We start from the raw sequence: 19,670 nt of genomic DNA, 5'->3' as shown, positions 1-19,670 counted from the left end.
GACACTCGACGAGTAGTGCCCCTGGAGATGCTTCTACACCCCAATTAGGTCGCCCCTTGCCCGTCTGTAGTATAAGCTAGGCAAGTTCAGGCGCTCCAATCTCTCAGGGTAGCTGAGGTGCCAAAGTGCAGACACCAGTCTGGTGGCCCTCCTTTGAACATTTTCAATCAAAAATTATATGTAACACGTATGAGTAGCAGTAAGTTATATAAGCCTATCATTGGCTGAAGCATTGCAAATTTCAAGTTTTGCCAATCTTAGTACACCTTCATTCCTTTTCCTGTCCGTGCAACTTATATCTAACATTCACCTTTAACACCACATTCAAAAGCCCCTAACCTTTCTGGTGTCAGCTGAAAGTGTCCACGCTTTTGACCCATACAACAGTCCTGACCATAATTATATAGCCTTACAGCAGCCTCTTAATTTGAAGTTAATGTCCCTGTTCATTAGAGCTATTTTAGATTACAAGATGCTGTTTTTGCTTAGCCTACTCCTTGTGATTTCTTTCGCAAATCTACCATCACAGCTAATGTTACTTCCCAAATATACAACATTTTCCACGTGTTTAAGTTCTGTGTTATCTTCCATAAATTTTATCTCAGGAGTTATTTCTAATTTGGAAACAACCATTACTTTCCTCTTTACAGCATTAACTTTAACCGATATTCTTTACCCTTTTCATAAATCTGTTAACCAGTTTTTGTAACGCCTCTTCACTATCCGTAATTACCTTACAGTAGCATCATCTGCATAGCGCATATGTTATATTACTTTACCATTAACTTTTATTCCTTCATTGTTACTTAAAACGTATATCATTAAGAACTCTGAGCTTATTTTACACAATGTTTGAGACAACACACCTCTAACTTTGAACCAATTAGTAAAGTTCATTATTAACATGTTGCCAGTAAAAAAATATCATTAATATAAATGAATAGTGCTAGATTTAGCCCCGAAATCGCTTAACTGGCACCATACCTGGAGCTGGCGGACGTCCGCCCCAAAGGGGTCACAGCTCAAGATTTAAGCAACCATTAGTCCGGAAAACTGTGAGGGCAAATATTTTCTGAGAGAGAATTGTGAACGCACTGGAACAATCTGCTAGAGAGCGTTGTGACGCCACTGAGTGTGAGCTCATTCAAGGCCAGACTTGACCAACACTGGAGCAGGTTCCGATATATTCAGGAGCCAACAGTGCGTATCAGAGACGTGACCGATCGTCCAAGCAGCTAACGAGCCAATCAGTGGAGAAGAGGATAAAAGTAAAAATCACTACTGCAGAGCAATGCTGGGAAAATACAAAGAAAACTGAACGAAGCTCTCTCTCATTATTATTATTATTATTATTATTATTCCATATCACTGACCATATCAGGACCCACATAGCTCATGGAAATTACACAAATGGTAACGTTAGACGCGCAAAGTCTTTTTGGCTTCTCCGGGGTTTTCAAGACCAACCGCTGACTTTCGCATTTACAAAACTGAAATAATACCCACCAAACAAACCCCTTGTAAACCTTACCCAACCTTTCCTAGCTTTTGGGTTAGGAAAGGTTAGGCAAGGTTCTCAGAGGTTTGTTTGGTGTTCTATTTAGTATTTTACACCACAGTTTCCCACTACTTCGAAGCCCTGCCCACTTTGAACCATGATTGTAGGTAACTGGGGAGAGGGGGGTGGGGGGTTCATGTCTCCATAACGACTCATTTATGATGGAAATGAAAGTCAGATCCGCTTAAAACACAAAATACACAAGAAACCTAAAACGAATCTTTACCGCAGTATTATCAGTCCGAGTCATGGCATTCACAATTCCTGGGCACAGAGGAAAGCATGCATTACCCCCTCACCCTCCCTGGACCCCACAGTACAACAACACATTTTTATCAACATACCTGCACTCAACTGCTAATAATCACAACGTAGAGTCCTGGAAGCCTTACAGCGCCACAAACACTTTGTAATCCACAAACAACGAACGTAAAACCCGGAAATAGCCATAAAATACTGAATCACCATACACACTAGTAGCTGTCACTGGTGAGTGGCGACTTGGGCGAGTCCAACTGCAGAAGCAGAACCCGAAGAAAGTATATATGCCGAACCAAAAGGAGCCGAACCTTGAGGTGCTTTGATTCCTTAATTCATTGGTTCGCTTTACTGATTCACATGAAAATCACTTACGTATCTATTTACAGACTAGGTGGCAGAAAGAACGTAATTTTCTCAAATTACTTCAAGCCATCCATCATAAGTTAAATAAAATTAACTAACGAATCTCATGAATAATTTTAATCATGAGATTCGAAGCTTCGTCACCGATCCCGCTGTCACAACATTAAACTAGTCCATAACCAAACAAGCAGAGGGCCACTAGACGTTTGCCTTCATAATTTTTCCCTGTAAAAAATGGACCGTTTGAAAAAACAAAAGTTAATGGTAATCATACGAGAGAGAAAGAGCTTCGTTCAGTTTTCCTTGTATTTTTCTCCACATTGCTCTGCACTAGTGATGCCAGTTAAGCGATTTTGGAGTTATACAGTATGTAGCACTATTCATTTATATTTTGCAAGTAATTCGCATCTACCGATAGAAAATCAATAAGCGTTTAAAATATTATAATCAATTTGTTTTCTTGTTATTCTCTGATAAAGTCTTACCTTTTTGCTGGATAATTTTACCTGTGACATTCCAGCGAGTTTTAAGGCGTATGGGCTTATAGCAGGTTATTTATTTATTTATTTATTTATTTATTTATTTATTTATTTATTTTTGTTTTTTACGAGGATTAGCCCACCTGAGCACAGGTCACTGACCCACATCAGGGCCTGGTGGACGAAAATATTATAATAATAATAATAATAATAATAATAATAATAATAATAATAATAATAATTAATAAAATAAAATAATAACCATAAATACGAAAACGAAAAAATAAATCAAGAGCGAGAAACGATATACAGTATGTATGTTGTGTTGTTAATAGTAAGAGAAACAATTGAGACCCTGCAATTGTGTGTAATGAGGCAGTCAGATCAGCAACCTGGGACTAGGTCACAATTCTTGTGATGCCATATGGCAGCAGGGTCTTCCATTAGACAAAACATTATGCTTCCAATATCTTCCCAGGCAGTAGTACCTCCCTGTTAGATAGATGCCTACTACCTACTACTAATAGTTAAAATTGTTAACCCTGTTATCCTTCGCAATTGGCGTGAGGCCGAGGAGAAGTTCAGTGCCTTTTCCGAATGTGTTGTCAGTGTGCATTGCATTGGTTCCTCTAAACTCTAAAGTAGAGCTCTTTATTATATTGTTATGCCAAGGCATAATTTGGTATTATAGTGTTTGTAAACTAGGTGTGTTTTTTTCCTTTTTCTGTTGCAAGCAGCAGTTATTTTGTCAAGTTTAAGGAGATTTTCGTGTACATGTTGATGTATTGTAGTGGATTCCTCCCCTACAAACGTTGTTTGTCGCTGACGAGCCGACCCACGAATCCAGCCGCACCTCGTGTCTAGGTCAGCAACCAGCGCCGCCATACATCACGGAGGTCAACTATTAAGCCACGCCTACCCCTGCTATATAAAACCTGACCTCGTGGTGACCTACCTCTTTCTACTCACTGCTACCAGCAAGCTACACCTACTCCTCCACTCCTGCCTGGCGGCCCTCGCTCCCGTCGGCGACCCACAAGCTGGTCCTCCTCTGAGCACCCTCACCAACCAGCTCTCTCTACTCAACGCTTGTAACCATGCTGCCTTCCCAGCACCAAGCTGCATTGTACATCCAATTCAACATGTATACAGAGAGCACATTGTGAGTTTCCTTTCTCCATCCCATCCTGAGTGTGAACCAACATCTCGTACCCCACAATTGGTGACCCCCGGAGATTCACACCCACATAGGATGGAGGAGAAATATCACATAACCCCACAAATGGTGACCCCCGGAGATTCGCACTCACACAGGATGGAGGAGAAACCGATCACTCTCCCAGTCTTCAAGCAACATGGAAGACTGGCTTATCTACACAGAGGCAGCTCTCATCGGCTCTACAGCTACTGTCTCTACACTGCAGGTCTGCTTCTCTAAGCAGACATCAGCTCCTCTTCCTGCCCCAAGCACCACGTCCTACCGACCCCAGCAGGCACATCTGAGGACTCTGTACCTGCCGAGAGGGAAGCACAACATTCATCGCCCCCACACACCGTATTTTTTCCCCTCAGGCACTCTTTGCTACTGTCCTGCACCCTGCTGCTGTCGTGGACCCTGCTGCTGTTGTAGAACCTGCTTCTATCATAGACCCTCCTCCTGACGTCGCCTCTGACCCAGTCATCCCAGCCAGTGACCAGAAGCGCAACATTCATCGCCCCCACACACCCTTTTTCTCCCTCTCTTCTCCCACAGATCTCGTGTGTCTAGACAGTTGTCTCCCTTAGCGGCCGGCTCATCCACGCCCTCGCCGTTATGTCTCACATGTGGCATGCACCGCCCATTCTGCCTCACATGTGCCATGCAACCCTGCAGACAACAAGTCGCCTGGAGGGAAGGGGGAGTATTGTAGTGGATTCCTCCCCTACAAACGCTGTTTGTCGCTGACGAGCCGACCCACGAATCCAGCGGCACCTCGTGTCTAGGTCAGCAACCAGAGCCGCCATACATCACGGAGGTCAACTATTAAGCCACGCCTACCCCTGCTATATAAGACCTGACCTCATGGTGACCTACCTCTTTCTACTCACTGCCACCAGCAAGCAACACCTCCTACTCCTCCACTCCTGCCTGGCGGCCCTCGCTCCCTCCGGCAACCCACAAGCTGGTCCTCCTCTGAGCACCCTCACCAACCAGCTCTCTCTACTCAACGCTTGTAACCATGCTGCCTTCCCAGCACCAAGCTGCATTGTACATCCAATACAACATGTATACAGAGAGCACATTGTGAGTTTCCTTTCTCCATCCCATCCTGAGTGTGAACCAACATCTCGTACCCCACAGTATTACTTATGTAAGAATTTTCTAGAATATATTACATCATTTGTGTTATGATTTACATTCTGTTGTAAGCCTCGATCAGAGTAGAACATACTAGAACTTCTCAGACCTGTCTGGGTCATTCTAGGATCGTCTGATGAGACATATAAGCGGCAGTGAGAGGCCTTGAGTCATCTGAGAACTGCACCTCGGCGAGGCAAGATCTTCTTTGCTCCCGAGGTACTGCGTGAACTTGACAATGCTGACCTGTGATCAGGGGGTGGACAAGGGTCGCCCGCAGAGCGAGTGGTGGCCTTACCGTCACCTTCGCGGAATGGGGACAGGCCCAGCAAATAGCCAACATAACAGAAATCAAAGGGATCCAGTTACTAGTGCAAGCTCGCCCAGAGGACAACTTGGTGTTGGGAGTCATCTCCCACACCAAGATAGAACACCTTGAAAAAGAAGAACTGGCCGAGCTGATTGGAGACCAGCAATAGTACGGAAGCTGACCAGTGGAGTATCACTGGTTAGCTACCCCACGAAGACACCAAGCACCGTTTTGCGGGGATGGGAGAACATCTCAGTAAGACCGTATGAAAGAAGACCAACAAGATGTTACAAATGCCAGAGGTACGGCCATCTGGCTGGGAAGTGTCGTGCTTGGGAGGTCTGTTGCTGGTGCGGAACACCCGGGCACCATGACAAAAGAGACCATTAATTGGAGTGGGTTGCCAAACATATTTTGAACAACTGTGTTCATCATGCAGCAGAAAAAAAGGATGTTGATATTGAGAACATTAACTTTAAAATTTCTCAGTATTTTTATATACAGTATACACTGTCCAAACTGAGCAGTTGGTAGGAGTACTGTGAGTGTTGAATTTGGATACAGAAAGCTGCTTTCTCATAGCAAGACTCACTGGCTGTCACTATTTCCAGGCATCACAAGGGTGATACAGATGTTTCTGGCTTTGAAGTCCTTTCTGTCACTGGACAAACCATCCGCAGTGATTAAGAAATTTTTTGAGCATGAATTGAACGAGATTTACCTCTGGCACATGCATTCATTAATTAGCGGATTCCAAACACACATCCAAGAAATTGAAATGGAAGTAATTGATGAAGAGTGTAATAAGTTCTTTCCTGAAGTAGGTAATATATACAACAAATGCCTAGAGTTTTTGGAGAAATGGATAAAACCCATGGAAGACTTTTCTTATTTCAAGTGGATAACCTTGAACGAGACACCAAATTGGACTAATAAGGCCTTGTGTCAAATACCTGATTGATAGGGGTGCCAATTGATGATGTGAAGTGTTTTGATCAGGTTAGTAACCTGATGAAATCTTAGGAGTATTGCACATGATGAAAAATTTAGTAATTTGCTACTACAGTAGACCCTTGCCATTCGCAAGGGATAGGTTCCAAGAAATGGCGTGAATTGGCAAAAACGCGAATGGCAACTTATACTACCTTAGTGCACTACTGTATACCTATACCAAACAACTTTCTTTGTCAGGGTCATCATTGACTTATGCCTTTTACATTTCACTCCAATAGCATCCCTAGAACTGGCACTAGGCTGTCTTTTAGGGGCTGTTTCACACAGAAACACTTAAGTTTTGAGAGTACAACACGAGATGCTGCGTGGGGTGACTCCTTGTGCTGCGGGAAAAGACTTGCAAGCCAACCACCATAGCCACCATCTGCTTATCGCGAATCGTCAAAATCGCGAATTGCAAACTCGCAAATAGCAAGGGTCTACTTTGTACCAAAAGTGCACCAAATATTTTGAGGAATCCAAGAATATTGAGTGTCACTCGGAACTATTAAGAATTGCACAGTTCTTCTTTGCTATTCCTCTTCACAAAGGAAAGGAATAGTCTGACTGTCGCGTTGCTGAAAAGAATTGCGATTGTGCAGTTCAGTGCAGCTTATGAGAAACTTCTTGTACTGATTTTTATACCTCCTTAAAGAGTAATCAACCACTAATGAGAAAGATGCGATCTACAGAGAAATACCAGGTATGCATGGGCACATCAAGTCACACTGGGTAAATACTAATAGACTGCTAAGGGAGTGAACTCCAATGAGTACTTTTTTTTTTACATCATCATATATAGCACATTACTACAATGCAAGACAGTATATATTGGCATTAATGGTATATAAATAATGTACCATAAAGCATTGCCCACCCCCCCAAAAAAAAGGCTGCTTTTGGACAGCATATTACCCAGGGGGGGGAATGTCATGTGTATGTGTGTGCGTACAGATATTTTCTGTCTGTTGAAGCGTCCTCTTTTTTTTTTTCAATGTTCAGATATGTTTACCTTATAAATCAAAGTTTCAAAACAGTGAATGCTCGAACTCCAAGTTTATGTCTCCTACATCATTTGCTACTATATTTGCCAATTCATGTTTTACAACTGTTAATTCAGATTCAAATCTGCCATTTATTGTCCTTCGTACATTACAACCAACTGAAAAACCGTCCATTTGGGCCAAAAAATTATGTAATCCAACCCCATTTAACTATTTTTATATGCTTGATTTGCATAGGAGGAAATAACTTTCCATTACAGGTTGAACCTCCCTAATCCGGTACTCTATTGTTCGGCAAAATTTTAGTTTCCCGGACGGCCGCTAGTACCCACCAGTGCTAGTATCCACGGTTCCACATACCCTTTGTTTACATCTGGTCCTCGTGAAGTTAGGTGCGTTGTTAGGCATTTCAAGTGTTTCTGAAATATTTCACCTGTTAATTATCCTTAATATGCCTCCTAAGCTTATTTACAGCTGCTCCCCGACTTAGACGGGGTTAGGGACCTAAATCCAGGTCGTAAGTCGAAAATGCTCAAATAATGCATGGAAAATCTAAAATGGGTGTACCTTTTTCTTCTCAACACCACAAAACTCTCACTATTAAGCTGGCCAGCCATTTTAAAGTGAATTACAAACGAAAATTTTGTCAGTACACAATCAGACATTGGGACTTGAAAATACGTAATTTGACAAAATTTTGGTACGACCAAGGCAGTCGTATGTCCGGGTGGTCGTAAGTCAGGGAGTAGCTGTATTTTATTATTTCATTTACTGTACAGTACAGATATTTTTTTCTTCTTTACAGGTGAACATCACCAATTTATGTACAGGTTGAGGTACCATAACTATTTTGCCATTTTAAGTGCAGAATGAGAATTATTGTTTAACCATTTTCGTTTATTATAATTACACTGTACAGTAGAACGTGGATATAACACGAGATATGTTCCTGAACCGAATTCACACTAAATCGAAGTGTTGTTTCAATGGAATAATTTAGTTTGGAACTTGAGACACACAAAATACTAAAAAGACTTGAGTCTACCCAGATGCACCTCAGCCCATATCCTAGAATAAACAAAACATTGTTTTATTTAGTATTATGTTAAAAGATACACAGCTAAACTTAAGGGATGGAAATGGTCTGTTTACTGGCTGGTTAGATGGGGTCGAGTTTTTCTCTTATAAAATGTCACTGAACTGACATGGGAGAATATAATTAACATTACTAGAATTCTTATAAGATAGTGATTAATTTGAATATAATCATGCTATAGCTTGCATTAGACAAAAATTTTAGTTCTAATTTAAGAATTTTATTACATAGCAAAATTTTTTATCTCGTGCAAAATATATGACGTTTATATTCATATTATTCGCGATCTTGCAAGGATTCTAGCAATGCAAATTATATTCTCCTAACTTTAGACTGTGATATTATTTAACATAAAAGCTGTAAGCTTAAAACACCAAACACTGGCTGGGAAGATGGGAGGGAAGAGACATGTTTGACAGTTGGCACAAAGGTCTAGTGAAGTATTTATTTGTTTATTTATGTCCTTTAGCTTGAGTTTATGTTTTTTGCTTATAAAAGGTCACAGAAGTGACCAGGGAGAATATAATTTACATTGCTGGAATTCTTATATGATAGTGATTAATTTTAATATAATCATGCTATAGTTTGCATTAGACATACAAATTTTAGTTCTAATTAGGAATGGCAAAATTTCTTTCTCTTGTGCAAAATATATGACATTCGTATTCAAATTATTCGCTGTCTTGCAAGGATTCCAGCAATGTAAATTATATTCTGTGATATTATATAAAATAAAAACTGTAAGCCTATAACCACCAAACCCTGGCTGGGAGGGGGAGGGAGGGAGGGATGAAGGGGAAGTGACATGTTTGACAGTTGTGCTAAGGTCTAGTGAAGTATTTATTTGTCCTTTAGATTGAGTTTTTGTTTTTTGTTTATAAAATGTCACAAAAGTGACTAGGGATAATATAATTTGCATTGCTGGAATTCTTATAAGATAAGTGATTAATTTTAATATAATCATGCTATAGTTTGCACTAGACAAAAATTTTAGTACAATCATTTAGTACATTATTTTGAGTACAGGTACAGTACAGCTTTGCCCTTAGGACAGTGTAGCATGCCCAGAGAAACATTAGGTGCATTAGGCACATTAAAACTGTGTGACAATAATAATACAATGTATTTTACAAAGACCACCTATGGTTCGGAAAATTCTATAGTCCGGCACCGGTCAGGTCCAAAGGGTGCCGGATTAGGGAGGTTCAACCTGTACTTCCTTTTACTCTTTATAATGCTACTTTAGCTACCCCTGATGACCTTTAGCCTTTAAATCAAAAGAAAAAGGTTGCAAATAAAAGGCTGCTATTTTCACCCATAATAATATTGCCATATTTCTAAAAATGTCTATTTTACAAAAGCTAGTATACACAGGGCCGTTGTAACATGGCCATTCAAATCATAAATTACAGACTACAATACACGAGCGGAAATATGAATTTACAATGTCAGTATTCATAAATTTTCTTGGAACAGAATCACTAGGGTAACATATTTACATATTGTACTTACATAAAAGACTCGACAGCATAGAATCCTTAAGCTTTCATGAAAAAGTATGAAGTATAGTTCAATGCCTAATAAATTAATGGACATTAATTTAAATACCCTTGACAAGATTTACAAGTCAGTGACAACATTTGCACGACTTATGTTGATTGGCAAGAACACTAAAAAATTATTTGCTTTATACATAAGCAACTAATCATAATACTTTACATACAGCTACTAAATTCCTGAACAATCAATCAATTTCTATTGATATCTATACTCTCTGTTGTCAACAGGAGTTGAGAAACATTAAACTTGTTAACCATCAGAATCAGGGTGGGTAGGGGAAAAGGGAGGGGGAGGAAGAATATCAACAAATCATTATCATAGCTTAAGAATCATGATGCCCAAAGCCTTATAACAATATCAAGGCAATTCAAAGCTAGTAGCAAAACCTGGAGTATTGACCAAATGACCTCAAAAACCTAAAATCACTAAGCACATAATGATCCTTAAGCAATGACACCTAAAATGGAATCTTCACCAGAACCACACCAAACACTCAGTCAGGAGGTTAAGTCACAACTTTTTCACCAACACACTAGGGACCACTAGTTAAAGCTCCCCTAACACAAAACTATTATCAAGAATAATTTGACACATTCAGTGGATCTGTGCCATAGGTACTCTCATCAATAAGGCTCAGCTTCACTATTGTAAACATGAAAATTTGTCTCTGATAAGAACCTTAGGCTCAGCTACTAAGTGTCACATTTACAACCTTGAAGTCAGATCTACGTACAGATCACACTGACAAGGAATGATTCTCAAACTATAAATTACTGTATGTCCCTCCTGGAGCAGTTTCCATCTTAAATTTCTGTAAAAATTTGGTTCTGGCTGACAGAATCACCACAATATTTTTCTTCTGTATTTCTCGATATGAAGAACCTGGTTTAACACGCACTTGATTCCTAACATTTCCTCAATATTGCTTTAATCTGTAGTTAACAAGAGATTTTCCAAATACAATGTCATTATCACATGTCCACATTCACCGTTACCACTTTTGTTATAAATAAATTAATATTCACCGAGCGAATGTAGGTTAATGCCAACCCAACTTTTTATGTCTGAATTTTTATTAGTCTTTCTTGCATGATTTCAAAACCTAGACATCAAACGAGTTGATGTTTTCTTCAGAGATCACCAATGTTTATATCAGTTTCACCGTTTAAAATGCCAATCAGCAAGAATAATTCTTGACCTCCTCCTTGGCCCATTACTCAGGGCCTGGATCTATGAAAATATTAATTCGGTTCACAAGTAAATATGAGATTGACAAAAGAAGTAATGACATGCATGGCAAGGCATCATTCACTGACAGTCCACATGGGAAGTTCTCCAAGGACCATGAGCAGTTCAAGCCAACCTACACGAAAAATAACCTCAAAGTCCACATACTGTCACAATCTTTTTCTTTTAATTACACTTCACTCATAAATATTCCTGTTAACAACATTCTGGTTCTTCATAGCTAAAAGGTTGAGACAATATGCAATTTTCATATAACATCCAGCCCCAGAAGTTAGCCATCACCCTAAACACACCGTATGTGTGACACCCTGGCAACCATGGCTACAATAGTTCAGTATTGCTACAATACTTACCTTCACAGCACCCACACTTTATATATTGTGCCCTTATAACAATTTGATACATACTCACCAAGTGTTTATTTCAGTTTATTCAGTTTCTTTGGGCTTGAGTTTACACTTAAGAGTAAAAGAATGACTAGCAGAAGCTTTTGAAAAACAACCAGTTATATTAGAGTACAGTATATGAAACAATAGATACGACCCAATTTCTATAAATTGTCAACAAAGATCTTATATAAATAATATATAAGATACAATATTAATAAATGTAATTTTATAATTCCTAAATCCAATATATGTTGCATGACAAAGCACCAACAGGTAGCATGAATCTCTTCATAGCTGCCCATTTTTCTTTACACTGGATCTTCCAGAATAACCCTTCATTCTTAAGCAGTACTTGTATGATAGTAACAACCAGATATTTGTACACTTGAAATGTTTTTTTACCATTTTCCATTAAGTTATAAATGTTTTTGTAAGTACTCAGGCATCTCTCAGTAGATACAGTACCTGGTGGACTATGATACAAGCAGTGATTAAAATACACTTCATGAAAAGATAGTCAATACCTGCATACCATGTATGTATTTGATTAAGTATCTCCACTGTCACAAAGTGGACTGGTGCGGCAACAGCCGACTTGGGCCAGGGATAGCTTCAGAACACAAGTCCTGCTGCTTTTTGATTTGTGACCATACTGTCATTGGCAATATTAGGTTTAAAATTGTGACATGATGTAGAAGTACTACTAATTTAAATATTCCCATATTTAACTTTATCAATAAAACCTAAAATATATATTGTCGTGGAAATAACAGTTTTAAATATAATTTGAGCAGATACCTCCACTAAGTTTTTGTAAACAATTCTACTAAACATAAAATTGGCAGCCCATGTCTGCCAGCCTGTGAGGGACCTGCTCATAGTCTCTCACCAGGCCAGACGTATCCCTATGAGTCATAGGACGATGAGTGGTGGTCGGGGGGTCGACCAGGTGAAGGTGGAGAGGAGAGATTACTACTGGTGTTGGAGGCAATGGAGTGACGTGGTGAGGTATCTCCACACTCTTGCTGTAATGAAAAAAATTTAGAATCTTCAGTATTAGTTTTTGTATTTGCTCTACACCCACCTTGCTGCAATAGGAATTCATGAGCTGCTCTAGCTCTTTGAAAGGCTGCTTAGCAATAAGTATCAATTTTAAAATATTCTAATGTACAGCATGCCCTTAATATTTGAGGGGGTTAGGTTCTCAAAATGGCCGCAAATAGCCAAATCCGTGAATAACATTTGCTGACTGGGGAGGGGGGGACATTTTTACTCGTGTGCAAGGAAATGTATATTCCCTTCATGTGTTTGCCCTAAGGACAATTATTTCTTTTACCTGTATTGTATATTGTATATACAGTGATATCCCCGTTAGCCGGAACAATTGGTGCAGAGCACTTCCGGGAATGAGAGATTTCCGGATAACGAGACGACTCTCAAAGTCGGAAAAAATCCCTCATCCCCGGAATTTTTTGGGTAACGGAAAAATTTTCTCTGAATTTCCAGAAAATGTACTCCCCCATTCCCGGAAATCTTCCAGGTATTGGGAAAATTTCTCAGAATTTTCTGGAAAACGTGCCCCTCAGAAAATCGTTCCCATAGCCGGAAAATTAAGGCATTGGGAAATATTTTCCGAAAAAAAAAAAAATAAATAAATAAATAAATTCCGGCTATCAGAGAGTGCCGAGTTTGAGGGATTCCGGCTAATGGAGATATTACTGTATGTGTGTGTGTGTGGACACACACATACAAATATATAATAATGGGAAAATCCTCTCACAAAGGATCAGGAACAAGACAACAAAAATGTATTAAAAATGTAAGTCTACCCTCAAGTCAACTGCGTGCTTTGTTATTAAAGTTATAACAAAGCACGGAGTTGACTTGAGGGTAGACCCCAACATTTTTAATAAATTTTTGTTGTGTTGTTTCTGATTATTTGTGAGAGGATTTTCCCATTATTCTTTACCGTATTTGCCGGCATATATGATGATGATGATGAAGTAAAGTGGCAAATGACTTTGCCCAGGGGGAGGAGAGGAGAGAGAGAAGGAAAGCATAGAAACGGGAAGTAAAGTAGTAGGGGATGATAGCAGGTGGGCTGTCCGACGCACCCCTATTTTACAAGGATATTTTGTGGGAATATTTGTTTTAGTAAGTTTCGTCATACAATTATTGAAAGTGATTTAAAGTGGTTTTGTAGGGGGAAAACATGATTTTGTGCATGTAAATACAATATATACTGGAATCATTTAGGAAATCATATATAGTAAAATTTTACTAACCCAACTCTACCTTTGATCAGAGCAGCTGTGTGGCTTGTTTATATTTTGGTCAAGAGAATTACCGACAGGATGTGAAACTCATAATTTTGGCGGTGATGTTTTGTGTTGCTGCGATCTGCCACCAGGGTGTAGCACCATCGCTAATGTTTGGGTGTCATCGACTCATTGCAAATGGCTGACTGGCGGCAGACCTTTCTGTTAACATTTCTTTAATCTTTCTAAGGGCATTTCTCATTTAGATAATAAACAAATGTTTCTTAAAAGGTAATACAATCGCTAAATAATGTAAGACATGTATCTGGTGTGGGTTAAGTATGCTGGGGAAGGAGGTACAGTGAGATGTTGTGAGCTTCCCTCTGCCATTAAGCCAATATTTACATATTCGTCAAATTTGCCGTAAGTTTGTGATAATAGATTGTGATAATTTGGCTTGTTTTTTTGTATTTTATTATTCGTAATATTATTAGTAACACAATTTTTGTACTTAGTGGACTACTGCTCGTCTCAGACTCCCTAGCAAGGAACCTCCGCCTATGGCACTCGGCCTCCCATCCGTAATACGGGCGCATTAGACGCAGGGTAATTTGGGATACATTTAAAAAATAAATAAAATGCGTCTTATACGCTGGAAAATACGGTATTTGCATGTGTTTTGTGTGTGTGTGTGTGTGTGTGTGTGTGTGTGTGTACATACACACAAATATACAATACCTGTACAGGTAAAAGAAATTACGGTCTCTAGAAATAATCGCTCCCTGTCCCAACTGCGGAAATGCCAGCAACTTTAAAACTACCCTTAGACATTTTTGGGTGTGTCCACTGTCCAGGGTGTCATCTGTGAATAATCGAGGTCTGCGAATTTTATGGGCATGCTGTATGTAAATAATCACCTTAAAATATAGGATAGCATTATTGTTGTGGATGACTAATGAGTAGCAGATTTAGTATATAAAAAAAATAATATGAAGGCACAAGGCTATACCTCTTGTAATTGATGAATAATCTGATGACGAGGTTCTTCTGGTGAGCGTTGTGGAGGCAGGTGCTGTGGAGCTGAGGTGGGCGGTAAGGGAGGCATTCCTGGCCGACGTATAGAGCCAGGCATTGGTGGAGGTCCACTACCTATAAACAAAAATATTTATTTTACCAGATGCGTAATATACACCTTTTATATACTATAAACTATACCCGGTAATACCTATCAGTACAGAAAGATATACTCTATATTTAAATTCCTTAATACCCTGTTTAAATATATAATTTTCACTTTCAAGCCCACACTTTACATAATTTCTATTCTAAACACACACACACACATACATACATACATACATACATACATACATGTATGCATGCACACACACACATACATGCATGCACACACACACATACATACATACATACATACATACATACATACATGCATGCATACATACATGCATGCATGCATGCACACACACAAACTAGCCTCAGGTTATTTCACAAGATAGGGAATGAGAACGTCCACAAAGTGAATAATCAAAATATAAAAATATAGTACAGTATATAGAATTTAATACCAAATATGGCAGGGGTGTATAACTGGTAGTTCTGGAGCCACATTTGGTTCTTCAAAAGATAGATGTAGCTCCTTCAATCTTTGAACAAACGTAAAGTGACCAAAGATATGTTTAAAAGGCAGAACATTCCCATAAAATAAAAAAACCATAACTGCAGAAAATTATAGTACTGTACAGTAGAACATCGATTTAAAGAGATTCAATTTAAGATTATTGATTTTTAAAGCGACACCCACAATTAAGGACAATGTATTAATTTAAAGCGAATCTTTCCTATTTTGCACGAGTCAATCTGGCTCATCATATTTTAAAATTCGTGCCCAATGTTTCTTTGAGCACGCTACACTGTTCTACGGGCAAAGATGTACAGTGTTCTGCTTGTGTTCTGTAAATATATAGAAATAATAAATAACGGGCTTATGGAAAATGGGTTAGGTGCAGTTTGTGTGTTTTGTTAATAATTTTTTTTTTTTTGTTGTTTCGCTTTGGATTTTTACCATATTGTTAATACCAATTGGAGAAATAGTAAGATTTTTTTTTGTTTTGTGTTGGTTGTCATGTACTGTTTACTCAAAATAATGTATTAAATGATTACTAAAATTTTTGTTTAGTGCAAACTGTAGCATGATTATGTTCTCCCCAGTCACTTCTGTGACATTTTATAAAAAAGAAAAAACTCAATCTAAAGGACATAAATAAACAAATAAATACTTCACTAGACCTTTGGCCCAACTGTCAAACATGTCACTGTCACCTCCCCTTCCCCTCCCCCCTCCCAGTCAGGGTTTGGTGGTTATACAGTAGATTTTAAGTTTTTATTTTATATATTATCACAAACTAATGTTCGGAGAATATAATTTGCATTCCTAGAATCCTTGCAAGACAGTGGATAATTTGAATATAAACGTCATATATTTTGCACAAAAGATAACAATTTTAGCCATTTGTAATTAAATCTAAAATTTGTATGTCTAATATGAACTATAGCATGATTATATTCAAATTAATCACTATCTTATAAGAATTCCAGCTACGTTAATTATATTCTCCAGTTCAGTTTACCCTAGGGAGATTTTATAAGAGAAAACTTAGTCACTCTTAAGGACAGATAATAAATAAGCACTAGACCATGGCATCAACTGTCAAACATATCACCTCATCTCCCCAGCCAGTAAACAGACCATTTCGCATCCCTTAATTTTAGCTGTGTTGATTTAAGAGTGTTTCTTTTAACATAATACTACAAAACACTATGTTTTGTTTATTCTAGGAGGGCTGAGGTGCATCTGGGTAGACTGTCAGTCTTTTTAGTATTTTGTGTTTTTCTCAAGTACCAAACTAAATTATTCCATTGAAACAAAACTTCGATTTAGTGTGAATTCGGTTTAAAGCAACCTCTCTTGGAATGTATCTTGCTATGTACAGTACAGAACACCCTCCCAATACCCACCTAATTCATGCATGCCCTGACCATTATGGGAGGGTTTCCTTTCCCCCCCATTCCCCGCTATCAAAAGACACATCTTTTACCGTAATGTATATTGTACAGTACCAGGCAATCCCCGATTTGTAAGATCCTGTTTGTGAAAGTCCGAAGTTACAAAACTGATCGGTTCAGAGACAAAATAAAAACATACAGTACTAAATACAATATATTTAGTGTTTTAGTTAACAAAGCTCACAGGAGCTATGTGAAGCAGTGGCAAGATGCTGACTCGCGATATTTCCACTATGGGAATGCTGAAGTTAGGTTCCATGGGCCCTGCAAATTGTCAAAATCCGCAAATATTATTAGCAACCACAGTATTATAGGTTTGAGATACTTGGGGAGGAGGAACCCTCAACCCCACCAAATTCTAGTGTATAGAGGTTCTACTGTATAGGAAGATGACAGATTGAAATCAGTTCAGAACATAGCAGACTCTTACTTTCTGGAAATCCCTGTCTTAAGTATTTTTTTTTAGTGTATGTTTTGGGGCAGCAGTACCTTGCATGCTTTCCCTTTCCTTCCAACATGCATCTCTCATCTTTGACATGGTTTTCAATGTTTTTGCATTTTTTTTAGATTGATTTAGCATGAAGCATTTCAGGAACTTATCACTTGTGTTAAGTAGGAACTACCTATAGTGGCAGCCTTAATGCTGGATATCTTGGATATGGATGGCTGTGTATATACTGTATGAATCTTGTCAGCCTTCAGTTTGATGCTATAAATTGTGCTTTCATTTATCCCATTTAAGCTGCTACAATTGATGTACTTACCCCATGGTCAAGTTCATCCACAACTTTAAGTTTTCTTTTTCTCACTTGACTTATGGCTGGTAAGCATTTATACATCTTGATTAACTCTTATGCCCCAGGCAAAGTAAGACCTGTCAAACCCCCTCACCCCCCATGTGGGCATATTTTGGCAAAAAACTTTTTTCTTCTTAAGTCCATGGTTAGAAACTGGTGTTTCAATGATGCAAGACATAAACGTGACGCACTTTCTCACAGATTGTGCTGATTTCTCGTTCATCACAGTGATTTAATTTATTCATAACAGTGTTATGAGTTGTGAGCCATGCCTTGTTGCTGGCGAGGGTGGAGGGTTAAGAAATGTAAAAAGTGCATGGAACTACACCACACGGTGATAGCGTGATGCCTCCTGATGCCTTCTACTCACATTTACGTATAGAAATTATTATTTTATCGTGATTACTAATATATATACCCTAATTGTTTGTAGGTAATTTGTTTACAATGCCAATGCAACAAATCCCACCTTTTACCACAAATAGTAAGCTTGTTATGACTCATTATGTACAATTATCTCTCGTGTGGTGCAGTCTACAGCTGTGAGTAACAGGTCAGAACCCGAGTGTCTCACGGAAGAGTGCCTACCCAAACCCAAGTGTTAATAAATTTCCTCACGTAAATGTTCAGTAATGTACAGTATTTACCAGGTGCATCCAGCCTTAAAATCCTCAGTCATGTCAATATTGTTATTGTTGTTCACCTTGTATCTGTATTAACCTGGCCATATAAACTCTTTCAATTTCAATATGTTTCAAGGACCAGTTTCAGGGTGTACTTACACAAATATGGCCCATAAAACCAATGCAAAAATCCTACATTAGTTATATCTGTAGCTGTATTTTAATTTCTTTCCTGCTTCTCAGAATTTAACTTGTCATCTCTATCAGCCAAAGTTACTGTGCTTCCTATCTTATTTAGTAAACCATCACCTCTAACCATTATTAATTGATTTATATATCTCACTACAGTTGTTGATTTGTCATATTCTCCATATTTCCTAATATTAATCTTGTAAATCAATAAAATTCACCATGTACAAAATGGAGAACAGCAACTCCACCAGGTAATAATAATAATAATAAAATGTCTGAAGAGATACTAACCATTATGAACATTGGAATAATGAGGTTGTGGCAGTGGCTGATGACTGAAGGAGCGGCGAGGAGGCTCAGGTCCCTGGGGTAGTCTTGGTGGGGCTAACTTTCCACTTGTTTGAAGCATACTGCGTACCTGAAAATGGTGAACCAACTATATTTCTGTCTTCATTTGAAAAAAAGATAAACACATTAGAAAAATCAAAAGATCATCAACTCAAGAAATCAGAATTATAAATCAAGCAATATGAGGATTCAAATAGCACACACACATAATGGGAAAATCCTCACACAAATAATCAGAAACAAAGCAAAATTTAGAATAAATGTGTGAGTCTATCCTCAAATCAACTCTGTGCTTTGTTATTCAGTTAACTTTAATAAGAAAGCATGGAGTTGACTTGAGAGTAGACACACATTTTTTTCTAAATTTTGTTGTCTTGTTTCTGATTATTTGCAAGAGGATTTTCCCATTATTATTTATTTGTATGTGTTTAGCGAGCACGCATGCATGCGCACACGCACGCACACACACACACACACACACACACACACACTACAGGTAAAAAAAATTACTGTCTCTAGAACGAATGGCTCCCCGTCCTGGCCGCAAAAATGACAGAAACTTTAACCCCAACGCCCCGGTTGACTTTCCGGAACGTCCATCTAGAGCGCTCCCAGTTGACGTTCTGGAACGAGCGCCTTTTCTCGGCATTGTTTGAATGCCCAGTGTGGGCTATCAGGTTCCAATGTGACTATTTGCTTATCAAGTCACACGCTCAGCCACAGGGAAACTTCCTGAATGTAAGTACCTGTACCTACTTTTGTTTTTTTT

General features: G+C 38.7%; 1 protein-coding gene across 1 annotated transcript in view; it reads right to left on the bottom strand.

Annotated features, from left to right (window-relative positions):
- Nucleotides 1–9,708: 9,708 nt before the first annotated feature.
- The window catches only part of LOC121860208 (serine/threonine-protein kinase Genghis Khan-like), a 79,583-nt gene continuing 69,621 nt past the window's right edge, over nt 9,709–19,670 (bottom strand). The window contains 3 exon segments of the mRNA XM_042357288.1: nt 9,709–12,624; nt 14,867–15,006; nt 18,845–18,971. Of these exon segments, the coding sequence (XP_042213222.1) occupies nt 12,505–12,624; nt 14,867–15,006; nt 18,845–18,971 (387 nt within the window). The 3' untranslated portion in view covers nt 9,709–12,504.

Source organism: Homarus americanus, unplaced genomic scaffold (genome assembly GCF_018991925.1).
Source record: "Homarus americanus isolate GMGI-L3 unplaced genomic scaffold, GMGI_Hamer_2.0 scaffold21914, whole genome shotgun sequence".
In the NCBI taxonomy this organism is placed as follows: domain Eukaryota; kingdom Metazoa; phylum Arthropoda; class Malacostraca; order Decapoda; family Nephropidae; genus Homarus; species Homarus americanus.
The sequence above is the reverse complement of the archived record's forward strand: the minus strand, read 5'-3'. Positions and strand labels throughout refer to the sequence as shown.